A 17,162-nucleotide genomic window follows, 5' to 3' on the forward strand; every position below is an offset into this window, starting at 1 on the left:
AGGAAAGTCCACATGCTGGCACACAATCTCTGGAGGAACAACCCAGGTTTCACATGAGATCAGGCAGTTCTCCCACCTGGTTTCACCAGAAATAATCCCAAAATGGGCAGGAATAAATTTCTAACACAATGCAAAGCACTAGAAAGCAGGAATTCTTTACCTCCACAGGACACATAGAAGGATCTCTCCTTGTTCTGTGTGCACTGAAACTTTTCAACAGGGTTTTATCCATTATAACCATACGTAGGCATTAAAACATGATTCTTATCTACTACATAAACATCATTTCCCTGGAACTAATTTCCATGCATCTACCTCCTACTGGAAGTCTTTTGATGATTCTGGAGGTTTAACAAGATGATCTCTGGTGGTCGCATTCACTTACTGCTGTGATATTAAAGGTGACCTTGCCTTGAACTTTTCCTTCGGCCATGTGCTGTTGCTTCTTGTAACAGAACTTGTCCCAAAACTACTCTCCTTATCTGTTTCTCCACTGGTTCCAGTCATGTTTATCATCCTGTGTCCACACCTTTTCATCCTTTTATCTTCTTGGCCAGTTGGTCTTTCAGCAAATTCAGGGGAGCTGAATATGCTTATTCTTTCTGTCATTTACCATCCCCCTGCTGAACGTCCCAACCCTCCCTCCTCCCCCTCCCACCCGACCATTTCCACTGCCCTCCTCCCCTGCACATCTCACTGCTCTCCACTGAATCCTTCCTGCTGCAAGGAGCTGCTGAGGAGCTGCATGGTCCATCCTGGGATTCTCCAAGCACTGACTCCCCATCCACTCTGACCACAGCCAGAGACCACATCCCACTGCCTGCCCAGCATCCATCCATGGAGGTGAGCACCATGTCCCTGCCTCCCCCCTCACCCACCGAAGAAGAAGATCCATGTGGGATTGATGCCACCAACATGGGCATACACAGTGTCATGCTGCTCATCAGCCTCTGTGGGCTGGCTGGGAATGGGGCTGTCTTCTGGCTCCTCCAGAGGAACCCCATCACCTACTACATCTTCCGCCAGAGCGTCACCGACTTCCTCTTCCTTGTCTTCATGGTCCCCTCCACCCTGCTCTTCCTGCAGGAGGATGTGTCCTGCTCTTCTCTTGTGCCCATGATGTATTTGAGCTTGCTTCTCCACCTATCGCTGTTCTGCTACTACTTGGGGCTGTTCCGGCTGGCGTTCATCAGCATCGAGAGATCCATGTTCGTCCTCTGCCCACTTTGCTGCAGCTACAAAGTCCTTGAGCGCCTGTTTTGGGTGATGATGGATGGCCTGTTCTGGGTCTTCTTCTTCACTTTCGTGGCTGTCATTCCCACAGTGAATTCCCTATGCCAGTCACATGAGCAGGAGCACTGCCGGGTGGCTCCCATCTCCCTGTATGCCCTCAACCTCCTCCTCTTTGGTACAGCCCTGGTCATTTCCAGCACAATCCACTTCATTCATTTCAAGCGTGGTTCCCAGCAGAAGCAACGCCAGAGACATGATGTTGCTATCTTCCTTACTGTGGTCTTCAGTCTGCCCCTCTGCCTCTGGAATTTCCTGGAGCAGCTTGGCTACACTGTTGTGTCCTCCCAGGTTGTTTTCCTGCTCACATGCATCACCAGCACCATCAAACCCTTCATCTACTTCTTGGTGGGCAGCTGGAAGAGACACTATTCCATGGAGAGCTGCAGGAGGCACTTATCCAAGCAGTGTCTAAGGGAGATCCTCCAGAGAGTCTTTGAGGAGCCAGAAGAAAACACTGCCTCCAGCAATGATGCTGCCACGGACACAGCAGTCTGAGCCTGTTGATCCTTCCCCTGCACTGCTGAAGGACCCCAGGACAGTGACTGAGGGAATCTTTGAGTCACCTGATGAATAAATATCCACAGGATCACCCTCCCTGTGCTGCTGCATCCCCTTCCCCTTTCCAGGCTGCACTGCCATCTCAGAAATGCTCCTGAGGCCTCGGCCTTGAGGAGCAGCCCCTGGGCTCAGCTGCTCTGGAGCTGATCACAAACTCCATCTGCTCCCAGGAAGTGCTGCTCTCCAACGAGCTCCTGGCTTTTAGGAATACCCTTGGAAACTGGTTTCCTTGTCTGAATGGCACAACATCCCTGTCCTCACACTCCCAAAGAAGGTTTCCGACTCAAAGCGCAGCCAGGTCAAACACAGTTGTGACTAAAGCCCATCTCTTGGTGCACTGTAAACAGCAGTCCAAAAGGAGACCCTTGGAGCTCTCCTGAGCCCCAGCAGCACTGACCAGAACCTCCCTGTCAGTGGGGCCTCTCCAAGACAGGAACTCTCTCGCTTGCTGCACTTGGGGGATCCCCAAACACCTATGGATCCTGGGCTGATCCCCACACTGCTCAAGGCTCAACTATTTGTCCATTCTGCAGATGCAAAAGAATCCAGGCTGAGCACTTCACTGCCTTTGAGTGGAATTTCTCTCAGGGGTATTTTCACCCTGCACTGACTCTTTCTATCTCTGTGCACACACGTGTCCATCTGCTATGGAAATGTGGGAGAAATGCTGCTCTCTCAGGTGTTTAAATACCTGAGATGTGTGAGTAAATTAGGCCTGTAAGGAAAGTTAAGGTAAAAGATTAAATGCTGTTAATTGTTATTCCTCTGTTGAATTGGTGAGTTTAAGGTGTAAGTTAAGTACTGTTCTCTTTGAGTGCTGTTAAGCTTTTAGGCTATTTTCCTTTTTATCCTTACCCTCACTGGCCTTTTCTCACACACACACACACGGATAGTTCTTTGTTGCGCTGTTCCTCAATATTAAATCTGGTTTTTACTGATATCCTTGCTGGTGGTTTTGTGCCTTCAGAAATTCTTCCTCTGCCCTGGCTTTGGCCTCTCCCTCAGCAGGCTCTGATGGTGCAGCTGCAAGGGGAGGGAGAGTCTGTGCTCCTCAGCACAGCCACCACCTTCCAGGATGTCTTGGTTTGAAAGACAGGTGTCTGCCAAGAGAGGCTGAACCCTCCCCTAGAGCAGAGGATGTGATTTTCCTTCCCTTCCTCCCTCCAAATTATTTAATTTTGTAAATCAAGGGCTTTCAGGCAAAGGTATGGGAAAAAGGAGTATCAGTTCTTTACTAGTATCTATAAACAAACACTAACAATAATAGCAAACCACAACTAGAACCAGAAAAAACCAAACAGCAGATAACGTGAGCTGCTGAACCTTCTCCCGTGTGGTGCAATCACGGTTGCAAGCAGCAGGGGCGCTGTTGAGCTCCCGGCCGGGCAGGGCAGGTGCGATGACTCCCGAGCGGCTGCAGGTGGCGCTGTGGCGCAGGGTCAGGTCAGCATCGGGGCGCTGCAATGGCGGACAGGCTGAGAAACACGCAGCGCAGCAGGAACAGCTCAGGGCAGCGAGGGAACAGGGCAGCAGGAGCGGGCGCTCTCTCTCTCTCCGGCCAGCGAGAATTTCTGCAGTCACAGCAGACGCCGCGGTCTCGTGCGGCAGAGGGCGGGGCAGGCAGCAGAGGCAGCCGGACTCTCCCGGCAGCAGCCGCGGGAAAACGCAGCCCGGGGAGACGCGCCCTTCCCAGTGGGAAGAAAAATTGAATCAAAGCTCACCCAGCCAGGAGAGAAGAGAAACAGGGCACAATTGGATTTCCTCTGGTAGCAGCTGGAAAGCCAAGAGCCAGCAGCCTCTACCCTCAGCGTCCGAACCACGAGAGTCCGTTCCCAGGACCGCCTCTCCCTTACCTTGCCCTGCCCAAACCTAGCCTTTGTCTTTTAGAAAAGGCTTGATCGCTCCGAACATCGGGCCATCTGTTGCGTAGTAACAGGAATGGGAAGAAATTCTCAACCCCCGACACAGGAGCAGGGTGACACCTCTGTTTGTCACCACAGGCTCCACATGGCATCGCCCATCTCCCTGTGGCTTCACTGAGGTCACTGAGCTGAGGGTGTTCAGCCTGGAGAAGGGAAGGCTTCAGGGAGACCTTAGAGCCCCATCTGGTGCCTACAGGGGCTCCAGGAACTGGAGAGGCACTTTGGACATTGGCCTGCAGTGATGGGAATAGGGGGATGGCTTCATACTGCCAGAGAACAGGGTTAGATGGAATATTGGGAAGGAATTCTACCCTGTAAGAGTGGAGGTCTTGCCCCAGGACCCCTGGAAGTGTTCCAGGCCAGGTTGGATGGGTTTTGGAAGAATCTGGTCTGGTGGAAGGTGTCCCTGTTGGCAAAGGTAGGGTAAAAACAATCACTAGTGCTCCCAAAGCTGAGAAGGGGAAAGAAGAGCTGCTGGTGAAGGGCTGGAAAGGAGATAAGAGCACTCCGAAATCTGGTGTCTAATAGCTTTCATTGCATCCTTAAGGACGTTAGCAGTAATTAATATGGGTTCTAAGTAACCAGGCTGCAAGCAACTCTTTGCTGTCCTTCCCTTGGGCTCTTAGACTCCACATTACGGAAGAAAAATTGAAATTCTTGTCTGAGGAGTGCTTCCTCGGACCCAGGGGAGGTTTGGACAGTGATCCTGGAGCTCTTCCCAGAATGGGAGTTGTTTCTGACAAGCACCCAGCTGCCTCCCCAGCACTGCCAGCATTCCAATGCCACCAGCACCACCAGCATCTCTCTGCTGCTGGAGGGACCATGACACCTCAGGGAACAGAAATGAGCAATGGTAGAAACCTGTAGGGAGAGGGAAGGCAGATGGAGAATGAAACATTCTGCAGGGAAGGAGTGTTTCTAATGAGGAGAAAATGAAGAGCCATTAGCAAAATTCTTCATTTGGAGCTTTTGACAAAAGCCAACTCCTTTGTAGACAAAGAAAAAACAACAAAACAACAAGATAAATAATCCCAAGGAAGTGAAGCTCTAATGTAGCCAAAGATGCAATTTTTGACTCCCCCATGTCTACACTGAGACTTGGGGAGCAACACTGTGGCAGTAGATAGATCTTCTCCTTCATGTTACTGACCTGGGAGGATCCACTTTACCATATGGATATAAAAAAGAGCAAGAGGTACCAGGAAGCACCACTGATCTGGACAGACACCCTTTGCCTGCTGCTGCCCCACACTCGACAGGTCAGTGCAATGTTTGCCTTCCTCCCTACCCCACCTGCCTCTCCTCCAGCAGCTGCTCTGTTCCTGCCACTCTCTTCCTGGGACTGCAGTGTCCTGCCCAGCTCCTCCCTCCTCTGCCCTGAGCTTCCCTTCCACATCTTCGCCTGAACATCCCAACCCTCCCACCTCCCTCTCCCACCCTCATAATTTCCACCACCCTCCTCCCCTGCACATCTCACTTCTCTCCACTGAATCCTTCCTGCTGCAGGGAGCTGCTGATGAGCTGCATGGTCCATCCTGGGATTCTCCAAGCACTGACTTCCCATCCACTCTGATCACAGCCAGGGGCCTCATTCCACTGCCTGCCCAGCATCCATCCATGATGTGAGCACCATGTCCCCACCTCTTGCCTCACCCACGGAAGGAATGTATCTGTGTGGGGTCAAGGTCACCAGAAACACTATCGTAACCATTATCACGGTGCTCATCTGCTTCGGAGGGATGGCTGGGAATGGGGCTGTCCTCTGGCTCCTCGGATTCTTCATCCACAGGAAGCCCATCACTGTCTACATCTTCCACATGGCCATCACTGATTTTGTCTTCCTCTTCCTCATGGTCGCCTCCACAATATTTTTCCTGCACGACAACATGAAGTGCTTCCCTTCCATACACATCAGTTACCCGGTATTTGTTGCTGAGCTGTTGCTGTTTTTCTACAATCTTGGGCTGTACCTGCTGGCAGCCATCAGCATTGAGAGGTGCAGATCCACCTTCTGCCCTCTCTGGTGCCTTAGTCAACATCCCCAGCACCACTTGAAGGTGCTGAGTATCATGCTTGTGGCCTTCTCCATCACTGCCATTCCCATGCTTACTTCACTGTTGCAGTCTGCTAAGGATGAGGGCTACTGGGTCGTTTTCTTCTTCATGTTCATGCTACACCTTTTCCTCTTTGCTTCAACCATGGTCATTTCCAGCACAACCCTCTTCAAGAAAGACAAGTATGGTTCTCAGAATCAGCAATATGAGAGGCTTGACATCATTATCTTTCTCATGGCCCTCTTTGGTCTCCCCTCCAGCCTCTACATTCTCCTGGAGCAGATCCACCTCATCTCTGGGTCCTTCCCTGTTCATTTCCTCCTCGCCTCCATCCACAGTACCCTCAAACCCTTAATCTACTTCTTGGCAATGAGGAGCTGGAGGCACTGCTCCACAGGGTCACTCTGGCTCTCCCTCCAGATGGTCTTTGAGGAGCTGGAAGAAAACACTCCCAGCAGAAATGATGCTGCCAGGGACACAGCACTCTGAGCCTGTTGATCCCTTCCACTGAACTGCTGAAGGACCCTGGGAGAATGGCTGAGGGTTTCCTTGAGTCATCTGATTAAGAAATATCCAAAGCATCATCCTCCTGCAATGTAATCCTCCAGGAGAAGGCAGCAAGAGCAAGCAGCAGGAATTGCGCAGGGAGCACATTGAAGCATGGCTTTCCTCCTCCCTCCCAGGTCCTAAAATATTATTCCCAAAAAAGGATCATGTCTCACATGGCTGTGATCCCAAAATCCCCCTGGCACCTGGTTCCTGCATCCCACTGCAGTCTGATATCAATAAACACCATCCTGAACCCTGAGCTGCCTTCACCCCGTCTGCCAGCGCTTGCTGCCTTCCTCTGGCTCCTGCTGCCAGCCGGGAATGGGGGTGGAGGGAGGGAGGGAGGGGACACAGGCATGGCTTGTGCTCCCTGCAGCAAACATGATCCCGAGTGCCCAGAGCTGGGATGGCAGCGGCACAGCCGGCATGGGCAGGATGGCCCAGGGGCTCAGCATTCCCTTCCCAGCTGCTCTCTGAGTGGCACAGCAAAGATCTCCCTGGTCCCGGCTGGAGCAGGGCAGCAGTGGGGCTGTCAGGGGGAAAGGTGGCCCTGGGGGAGTCTGGGTGTGTCGGAGGGGTCAGGAGAGGTTAGGAAGGGTGTGGATGGTGCTGATGCCAAATGTCCTCCCTGGAGAGCAGCAAAGCCTGCAGGCAGGTCGTGCTCAGAGCCAAAGAGCAACCCTTGGCTGGGAAAGCTGCGGGATGGCATGGCATGGCATGGCATGGCATAGCATGGCATGGCATGGCATGGCATGGCATGGCGAGTGGGTCGGACATATGGATGGTGAGCAGCAATGAGGACAAGATAGGGTTAAGGACCATGAAATGGGAGTCGGAATGAGGATGGAATAGGAGGATGGGGATAGGACAGGTTGCAGCTCAGATGTACTGCCTTGGGCCTAAGAGAGGTTTCAGCAATGATCCCGGAGCTCTTCCCAGAAAGGGAGTTGTTTCTGACAAGCACCCAGCTGACTCCCCAGCACTGCCAGCATTCCAGTGCCACAAGCACTGCCAGCATCCCTCTGCTGCTGGAGGGACCATGATCCCTCAGGGAAGAGAAACAAGGAATGGTGTTAAAGCTGTTGGGAGAGGGAAGGCAGTTAGAGAATGGGACATTCTGCAGGGAAGGAGTGTTCCTAACGAGGAAGTATGAGGAGCCATTCACAAAGACAAAGACCACTTGCTTCATGGTGAAAAAAAAAAAAGATCAGTAATCCTGAGGCTATGGAACTCTGATGTAGCCATAAGGGTTAAACTGATTCTGACTGCCCTATGACCACAGCAAGATTTCAGGAGCAACATCGGGACAGGGCTTGGAGAGGAGCCAGTGGGACAGGAGCAGGGATCTCCTGGGGATCTGGGCACTTTCTACCTCTTGTTACTGACCTGGGAGGATCTGCTTTAGGATATTGATCCCAAAGCAGCAGGAGGGACCAGGAAGCACCACTGATCTGGACAGACACCCTTTGCCTGCTGCTGCCCCACACTCAATAGGTCAGTGCCATGTTTTCCTTCCTCCCTACCCCACCTGCCTCTCCTCCAGCAGCTGCTCTGTTCCTGCCACCCTCTCCCAGTGACTGCAGTGTCCTCCCCAGCTCCTCCCTCCTCTGCCCTCAGCTTCCCTTCTGTATCTCAATATTTAAATCAGATGGAATCAACTTTCTAATGCAATGGAACATGTTAGGAATTGGGAATTCTTTATCCGTGCAGGTCATGCTGAAGGATCTCTCCTTTTGCTGTGTGTAGTAACACTTTTCAACAGGGTTTTTATCCATTATAATCATTCAAAGTCATAAAAACATGTTTCTTACATAAACATCACTTTCCTAGAACTATGTTCCATGCCATTCACCTCCTACTGGGAGTCCTTTAATGCTCCTGCAGGTTCATTAAGAGAGGTCTCTGGTGGTTGTATGCACTGAATGCTGCAATATTAAAGGTGACCTTGCCTTGAACCTTTTCTTTGGCCATGCGCTCTTGCTTCTTGTAACAGAACTTGTCCCCAAAACCACTGCAGGCCTCCTTATCTGTTTCTCCGCTAGTTCCAGTCACGTTTATCATTCTTTGTCCACACCTTTACATACTTTTATCTTTTTGTCCAGCTGGTCTTTCAGCAGCTTCAGGGAAGCTGAAAATTTTTATTCTCTGCGGTCTTTATCATTCTTCTGATGAACATCCCAACCCTCCCACCTCCCTCTCCCACCCCACTATTTCCACTGCCCTCCTCCCCTGCACATCTCACTTCTCTCCATTGTATCCTTCCTGCTGCAGGAATCTGCTGAGGAGCTGCATGGTCCATCCCAGGATTCTCCAAGCACTTACTCCCCATCCACTCTGACCACAGACAGGGTTCTCATTCCACTGCCTGCCTAGCGTCCATCCATGGCGGTGAGCACTGTGTCCACACCTCCTAGCTCTCCCACTGAAGAAGATGATCAGTGTGGAATCAATGTCAGCAATGTGGCTATACACAGTGTCACACTGCTCATCTGCCTCGGTGGGCTGGTGGGGAATGGGGCTGTTGCCTGGCTCCTTGGCTTTCGCATGCAAAGGAGAAGCATAAAATCCATTGTCGCCTACATCCTTGACCTGACCATAATCAACTTTCTCTTCCTCCTCTTCATGGTCACCTCCACCCTGCTCTTTCTGCTGGAGGATTTGTCCTGCTCCACCATCATGCCCCCAGCTTACAGGAGCTTCCTTTTCCTCCTATTCGTTTTGGTATACACCGTAGGGCTGTACCGGCTGATGGCCATCAGCATCGAGAGGTGTAAGTCCTTCCTCTGCCGACCTGGGTACTTCTGCCACGTTACTCAGGACCTGTCCTGGGTGCCGGTGAGTGCCCTGCTCTGGGCCCTTTCCATTACTGTCATTGCTGTCATTGCCACAGTGACTTCCCTGTGCCAGTCACAGGAACAAAAGCACTGCCGGGTACTTCTCAACTCCTTGTATGTCCTCAACTTCGTCCTCTTTGCTCCATCCATGGTCATTTCTAGCACAATCCTCTTCATTCATTTCAAGGATAGCTCCAAGCAGCAGCAATCCAAGAAGCTCGACATCATTGTCTTCCTTACTGTGCTCTTAACTCTCCCCATCAGCCTCTGGAATCTCCTGCAGCAGTTCGGCTACACCAGTGTGTCCTCCCAGGTTGTTTTCCTGTTCTCCTGCATTCACAGTAGCATCAACCCCTTCATCTACTTCTCAGTAGCAAACTGGCAAAGGCACTGCTCTATGGAATCCCTCCAGCTCTCCCTACAGACTGTCTTTGAGGAACCAGAAGAAAACAGTGCCTGCAGCAATGATCCCACCCAGGACACAGTGGATCTGAGCTGCATAAACCTTTCCACTGCACCACTGAAGGACAATGGGAACATGGCTGAGGGCTTCCTTGAGCCACTTGATTAAGAAATATCCACAGCATCACCCTCCCACATTATAATCCCACCGGAGAAAGGAGCCGGAGCATGTGGGAGGGATTCTTTGTGGCAAGCACATTGGAGCATGGCTTTCCTCCTCCCTCCCAGGTCCTGGAACACTATTACCCGAAAAGGGATCCTTCCCAACATGGCTGTGATCCCAAATTCCCCCTGGCACCTGGTTCCTGCATCCCACTGCAGTCTGATATCAATAAACAGCATCCTGAACCCTGAGCTGCCTTCACCCCGTCTGCCAGCGCTTGCTGCCTTCCTCTGGCTCCTGCTGCCAGCCGGGAATGGGGGTGGAGGGAGGGAGGGAGGGAGGGAGGGAGGGAGGGAGGGAGGGAGGGAGGGGACACAGCCATGGCTTGTGCTCCCTGCAGCAAACATGATCCCGAGTGCCCAGAGCTGGGATGGCAGCAGCACAGCCGGCATGGGCAGGATGGCCCAGGGGCTCAGCATTCCCTTCCCAGCTGCTCTCTGAGTGGCACAGCAAAGATCTCCCTGGTCCCAGCTGGAGCAGGGCAGCAGTGGAGCTGTCAGGGGGGAAGGAGGCCCCGGGGGGAGTCTGGGCATGTCCGAGGGAGCAGGAGGTGTCAGGAAGGGTCTGGATGCTGCCGATCCCAAATGTCCACACTGGAGAGCAGCAAAGCCTGCACGCATGTCATGCTCAGAGCCAAGGAGCAACCCTTGGCTGCGAAAGCTGCGGGATGGCATGGCATGGCATGGCGAGTGGGTCAGACGTATGGATGGTGAGCAGTGATGAGGACAAGATAGGGTTAAGGACCATGAAATGGGAGTCGGAATGAGGATGGAATAGGAGGATGGGGATAGGACAGGTTGCAGCTCAGATGTACTGCCTTGGGCCTAAGAGAGCTTTCACCAATGATCCAGGAGCTCTTCCCAGAATGGGAGTTGTTCCTGAGAACCACCCAGCTGACTCCCCAGCACTGCCAGCATTCCAGTGCCACCAGCAGCACCAGCATCCCCCTGCTGCTGGAGGAAACACGATCCCTCAGGGAAGAGAAACAAGGAATGGTGTAAAGCTGTTGGAAGGGGGAAGGCAGTTAGAGAATGGGACATTCTGCAGGGAAGGAGTGTTTCTAACGAGGAGGAATCGAGGAGCCATTCACAAAGACAAAGACCACTTGCTTCATGAGGAAAAAAAAATCAAGATCAGTAATCCTAAGGCTATGAAACTCTGATGTAGCCATAAGGGTTAAACTGATTCTGACTGCCCTGTGACCACAGCAAGACTTCAGGAGCAACATCGGGACAGGGCTTGGAGAGGAGCCAGTGGGACAGGAGTGGGGATCTCCTGGGGATCTGGGCTCTTTCTACCTCCTGTTACTGACCTGGGAGGTTCTGCTTTAGGGTATTGATCCCAAAGCAGCAGGTGGGACCAGGAAGCACCACTGATCTGGACAGACACCCTTTGCCTGCTGCTGCCCCACACTCAACAGGTCAGTGCAATGTTTGCCTTCCTCCCCACCCCACCTGCCTCTCCTCCAGCAGCTGCTCTGTTCCTGCCACCCTCTCCCGGTGACTGCAGTGTCCTCCCCAGCTCCTCCCTCCTCTGCCCTCAGCTTCCCTTCTGTATCTTGATATTGAAATCAGATGGAATCAACTTTCTAATGCAATGGAACATGTTAGGAAGTGGGAATTCTTTATCTGTGCAGGTCATACTGAAGGATCTCTCCTTTTCCTGTGTGTGGTGAGACTTTTCAACAGGGGTTTTATCCATTACAATCATTCAAAGTCATAAAAACATGTTTCTTTTCTAATACATAAACATCACTTTCCTAGAACTATTCTCCATGCATTCACCTCCTACTGGAAGTCGTTTAATGATCCTGCAGGTTCATTACGTGAGGTCTCTTGTGGTTGTATTCACTGAATGCTGCAATATTAAAGGTGACCTTTCCTTGAACTTTTCCTTTGGCCATGTGCTGTTGCTTCTTGGTATAGAATTTGTCCCAAAACCACTGCAGGCCTCCTTATCTATTTCTCCACTGGTTCCACCCACATTTATCATTCTCTGTCCGCACTTTTATATATTCTTATTTTTTTGGCCAGTTCCTCTTTCTGCAACTTCATGGGAACTGAATATTTTTGTCTCTGTTTTTAATCAGTCTCCTGATGAACATTTGGACTTTCCCACCTCCCTCTCCCACCTGTCCAAACCATGACACTCCCAGATTCACCATAGCATGTGCTGTGTATGTGCACAGACACAGAAAGAAACATTGCAAGGTTCCTGGTACCTCTTGCTCCTTTGGGATCACTCTCCTAAAGCAGATCCTCACAGGTCAGCATCATGAAGGGCAAAGTGCCCAGATCCCCAGGAGAACCCTGCTCCTTTCTTGCCAGCTCTTCTCCATGCCCTGTCCCACTGGTCCTCCATAAGAGTTGGTGGAGTCACTTGGGAGTCAGAAATTGTTCCTTTGGCTATATCAGACTAAATGAGAGCTCCAGTCCCTCTGGGTCTTTTTTTTTTTTTCCCTGCAGAGGAAGTGGCTTTTGTCAAAAGCTCGAAATGCAGAATTTTACAAACAGTTCCTCTTTACCTCCTTATTAGATACACTCCCTCTCTGCAGAATGTCCAATTCTCCATCTGCTTTCCTTCTCCCAACAGCTTTCTACCATTCCTCATTTCTCTTCCCTGAGAGATCATAGTCCCTCCAGCAGCAGAGGGATGCTGGTGGCACTGGAATGCTGGCAGTGCTGGCAGTGCTGGGGAGGCAGCTGGGTGCTTCTCAGAAGCAACTCCATTTCTAGACTGAGCATCAAGATCATTGCCAAAACCGCCCCTGGGCCCCAGGAACTACATCTGAGCTGCTTCCCATCCCATCCCATCCCATCCCATCCCATCCCATCCCATCCCATCCCATCCCATCCCATCCCATCCCATCCCATCCCACCCCACCCCATCCCATCCCATCCCATCCCATCCCATCCCATCCCATCCCATCCCATCCCGCAGCTTTCCCAGCCACTCCCTGGCTCCGAGTGTGACCTGTCAGACTCTGCTGCCCTGCAGGGGGACATTTGGGATCGACAGCATCCAGACCCACTCCGATCTCCTCCAGACCCCTCCAGATACCTCTGAGAACCTCCAGAACCCCGCCGGGGTTGTTTTTCCCCCAACAGCCTCAACAGGACCCTGGGCAGTGTCTCTGCTTCTCCCAGCCATTCATGCCCTTATATCCTAAAATGAGCAATTCAGCAAAGGAACAACACTTTACAGCATGTAACTGAACTTATAACTCATGACTTGACCTTCTTCACAGGCCTGACTCACTCAGATATCTCAGGTACTTAATCACCTGAGGGAGCAGCATTTCTCTCTGTGTTGATTTTTTTGGCCTGGTTTTGGGTAGCAGAGGGGCCACAGAGATGCTCCTGAGAGAAGCTACAGGAAGATTTCACCATGTCCAGCAGAGCCAATCCCTGATGGATCTGAAGTTGCTGGACATACTGCTGGCCAAGGCTGCGCCAACTAGAGATGGTGGTGACACCTCTGTGTTAACATATTCAAAATGAAATCAAAACACATGTGCACACAGCTGTTTCTAGCCAGAGAAGGAGGAGGTGAGAATATGTGAGTGACACAATATGGAAACACCAAGGTCAGTGGAGAAGGAGGGGCAGGAGGTGCTCCAGGCACTGGAGCTGAATTTCCTCCGCAGGCTGTGGTGAGGACCATGGTTGAGCATGCTGTGTCCCTGCAGCCCATGGGGTCCATGGGGGATGCAGAGATCCACTCAGCCCGTGGGGACATGCCCACACCGGAGCAGGTGGATGCCTGGAGGAGGCTGTGAGCCAGTGGGTGTCCCAATGGAGAGAGAGCCCTTGATTCCAGGCTGGAGCAGCCGGTCCTTGAAGGACTGCACCCCATGGACGAGGGACCCACAGTGCAGCAGTTTGGGAGGACTGACTGCCTGTGGGGGGGGCTCACATTGCAGCAGGTGTGTATGTGCTGCTGATGTGGGAATGGAACCATGCTGCAAAAATTCCCACAGAACTGTCTCCTATGGAAGACACCCCATGGCAATGCAGAGGAAGGACTTCTCTCTCTGAGCAGTGGAAGAAGATACTGGTGATGAACTGACATAAACCCCCACACCCTGTCTTTCTGTGCTATCAGTGGGAAGGAGGGGTTAAGGGTAGAAAGGGTGTCTTTAACATTTGTTTTTACTTCACATTATCCTCCTCTGTCTCTGTTAGTAATAAATTCACTTTGTAAGTTAAACCTCTTTTGTCCTTGGAGTGTTTTCTCCCAGTCCTTATTCCAGCTCATTAACACTTTGGTAATTTATTTCTTTTCCCTCCTCTGCCCAGCTGTGGCAGGGGAGAGCAAGTGAGCAGCTTTTGTGGGTGCCTGGTGTTTGACCAGTGTCCAAGCCATGACACTCCCAGATTTGCCATTGCCTGTGCCACATATGTGCACAGAGATAGAAAGAGACAGTGCAAAGTTTCTGTGACAAATTCCCCTCAAAGGCAGAGAAATGCTCATTCCAGGTGCCTTTGCCTCTCCTTACTGGGTGAAGGGTTGAGCCTCGAGTAGCAGGGGGATTGGCCAGGGATCTGTCAGTGTTGGGGATAGCCTGAGTGCAGCAAACGAGAGAGTTCCTGGCATGGAGAGGCCCCACTGAGAGGGAGGTTCTGGTCAGTGCTGCTGGGGCCCAGGAGAGTTCCCAGGGTCTCCTTTTGGACTGCTGTTTATAGTGCCCAAGAGATGGGCTTCAGTCACAACCATGTTTCACCTGGCCACACTTCAGGTCAGACACTTTCATTGGGAGTGTGAGAACAAGGATGTTGTGCCATTCAGGCAAGAAAACCAGTTTCCAAGGGTATTCCTAAAAGCCAGGAGCTCTTTGGACAGCAGCAGTTCCTGGGAGCAGACGGAGTTTGTGATCAGCTCCAGAGCAGCTGAGCCCAGGGGCTGCTCCTCAAGGCCGAGGCCTCAGGAGCATTTCTGAGATGCCAGTGCAGCCTGGAAAGGGGAAGGGGATGCAGCAGCACAGGGAGGGTGATCCTGTGGATATTTCTTAATTAAGTGACTCAGGGAATCCCTCAGCCACTGTCCTGGGGTCCCTAAGCAGTGCAGGGGAAGGGATCAACAGGCTCAGACTGCTGTGTCCATGGTGGGATCATTGCTGCAGGCAGTGTTTTCTTCTGGCTCCTCAAAGATCCTCTGGAGGCAGAGCTGGAGGAACCTCATGGAGCACTTTCTCCTGTGGCTCACCACCAAGAAATAGCTGAAGCATTTGATGCTGTTGTGGATGCAGGTGAGCAAGAAAAACACCTGGGAAGATGCAATGACGTTCCCAAGCAGCTGCAGGAAATTGCAGAGGCTGAGGGGAGGATGAAGAGGAGGAAGAAAAGCAGAGTTTGGTAGATAACAGCATGGAGCCCTTTGGGTTGCTGCTGCTGGAAGCCACGTTTGAACCTAATGAGGAGGACTGTGCTGGAAATGACCACAGAGGGAGCACAGATGAGGAGATCAACAGCAAACATGGAGATGAGAGCCACCTGGCAGTGCTCACTTCATGCAATTGGCACAGGGAAGTCACTGAGGCAATGACAGCAATGGAGAGGGTCCAGAGCAGGGCACTCACCATCCCAAGAGACACTGGGGATGGTGGCAGCTGCACCAGAGTGGACAGAGGATGGAGCTGCACCTCTCAATGCTGATGGCTGTCAGCAAGTACAGCCTCGTGTTGTGGGGGAGCAGGGTCAGCAGGAAAAGCAAGCACAGATAGGCTGGGGGTATGAGAGTGCAGCAGGACACATTCTCCAGCAGGTAGAGCAGGGTGAGGGGCACTGCGAGGAGGAGGCAGGTGGGGTTGGCAATGGTCAGGCTGAGGATGTAGACAGTGATGGGAATCCTGCAGATATGGAAACTGAGAACCCAGAGAACAGCCCTGTTCCCAGCCAGCCCACAGACAGAGATGAGCAGCGTGACACCATCTATGGCCATGTTGGAGGTATTTATCTCACACGGGTCATCTCCTTCAGTGGGTGAGGTGGGAGGTGAGGACACAGTGATCAACTCCATGGATGGACACTGGGCAGGCAGTGGGATGAGGCCCTTGGCTGTGGTCCGAGTGGATGTGGAATCAGTGCTTGGAGAATCCTGGGATGAACCATGCGACTCCTCAGCAGATCCCTGCACTGAAGAATTCACTGGGGAGAAGTGAGATGTGCAGGAGAGGAGGGCAATGGAAATGGTGGTGTGGGAGAGGGAGGTGGGAAGGTTGGGATGTTCATCAGGAGACTGATTAAAGACAGAGACAATAAAAATATTCAGTTCTTGTGAAGTTGCAGAAAGAGGAGCTGGCCAAAAAATAAGACGATATAAAAGTGCGGACAGAGAGTGATAAACATGGCTGGAACCAGTGGAGAAACTGATAATGCGGCTGGGTGTGTCAGAGGGGTCAGGAGGGGTCAGGAAGGGTCTGGATGCTGCCAATCCCAAATGTCCTCACTGGACACCAGAGCGCAACAGGTCATGCTCAGAGCCAGGGAGAGCCTGGGAAACCGGCAGGATGAGACGGAACAGCATGGCATGCCATGCCATGCCGAGGGGGTCAGATATAAGGATGGTGAGAAGCGATGAGGACAGGATAGGCTTAAGGACCATGAAATGGGACCAGAATTAGAATGGAATAGGAGGATGGGGATAGGACAGGACACAGATCATGTGTACTTCCTTGGGCCTAAGAGGTTTCAGCAATGATCCCAGAGCTCTTCCCTGAATGGAAGTTACTTCTGAGAAGCACCCAGCTGCTTCCCCAGCACTGCCAGCATTCCAGTGCCACCAGCAGCACCAGCATCCCTCTGCTGCTGGAGGGAACACGATTCGTCAGGGAAGATAAATGAGGAATGGTGTAAAGCTGTTAGGACGTGGAAGGCAGTTAGAGAATGGGACATTCTGCAGGGAAGGAGTGTTTCTAATGAGGAGGAACGAGGAGCCATTCACAAAGACAAAGGTGACTTGCTTTATGGGAAAAAAAAAAATCAAGAACAGTAATCCTGAGGCTATGAAACTCTGATGTAGCCATAAGGGTTAAATTGATTCTGACTGCCCTGTGACCACAGCAAGACTTCAGGAGCAACATCGGGACAGGGCATGGAGAGGAGCCAGTGGGACAGGAGTGGGGATCTTCTGGGATCTGCGCTCTTTCTCCTTCATGTTACTGACCTGAGAGCATCCACTTTACCATATGGATTCCAAAGGAGCAAAAGATGCCAAGAAGCACCGCTGCAACTGATCTGGACAGACACCCTTTGCCTGCTGCTGCCCCACACTCAACAGGTCAGTGCAATGTTTGCCTTCCTCCCTACCCCACCTGCCTCTCCTCCAG

At 51.9% G+C, this 17,162-nt stretch overlaps 4 protein-coding genes and 1 pseudogene across 5 annotated transcripts in view; 4 read left to right on the top strand and 1 right to left on the bottom strand.

The window, feature by feature from the left end:
• LOC146436962 (mas-related G-protein coupled receptor member X4-like) overlaps positions 1-17,162 on the top strand; it is a 149,860-nt gene that overhangs the window by 93,827 nt on the left and 38,871 nt on the right. The window contains exon 1 of one of the 2 annotated variants that reach the window (XM_085063406.1): positions 17,092-17,113. The exons of the other annotated variant lie outside the window; for it this stretch is intronic. The gene's annotated coding sequence lies outside the window, so the exon portion shown is untranslated. Of the gene's footprint in view, positions 1-17,091; positions 17,114-17,162 lie in introns of those variants that run through there. 2 annotated transcript variants of the gene reach the window in all.
• On the top strand, positions 853-1,788 carry LOC146436972 (proto-oncogene Mas-like). The gene has a single exon (XM_085063864.1). It carries the CDS (start codon positions 853-855, stop codon positions 1,786-1,788), a length of 936 nt encoding a protein of 311 aa, XP_084919990.1.
• On the top strand, positions 5,513-6,316 carry LOC146436973 (mas-related G-protein coupled receptor member H-like). Its single transcript, XM_085063865.1, has one exon. The coding sequence runs from the start codon at positions 5,513-5,515 to the stop codon at positions 6,314-6,316; it is 804 nt and encodes a 267-aa protein (XP_084919991.1).
• On the top strand, positions 8,698-10,032 carry LOC146436974 (proto-oncogene Mas-like). The gene has a single exon (XM_085063972.1). It carries the CDS (start codon positions 8,759-8,761, stop codon positions 9,779-9,781), a length of 1,023 nt encoding a protein of 340 aa, XP_084920098.1. The 5' UTR covers positions 8,698-8,758; the 3' UTR covers positions 9,782-10,032.
• LOC146436975 (proto-oncogene Mas-like) lies at positions 14,260-15,897 on the bottom strand (annotated as a pseudogene).

Source organism: Lichenostomus cassidix, chromosome 5 (genome assembly GCF_008360975.1).
Source record: "Lichenostomus cassidix isolate B80296 chromosome 5, HeHo_3.0, whole genome shotgun sequence".
NCBI lineage: Eukaryota > Metazoa > Chordata > Aves > Passeriformes > Meliphagidae > Lichenostomus > Lichenostomus cassidix.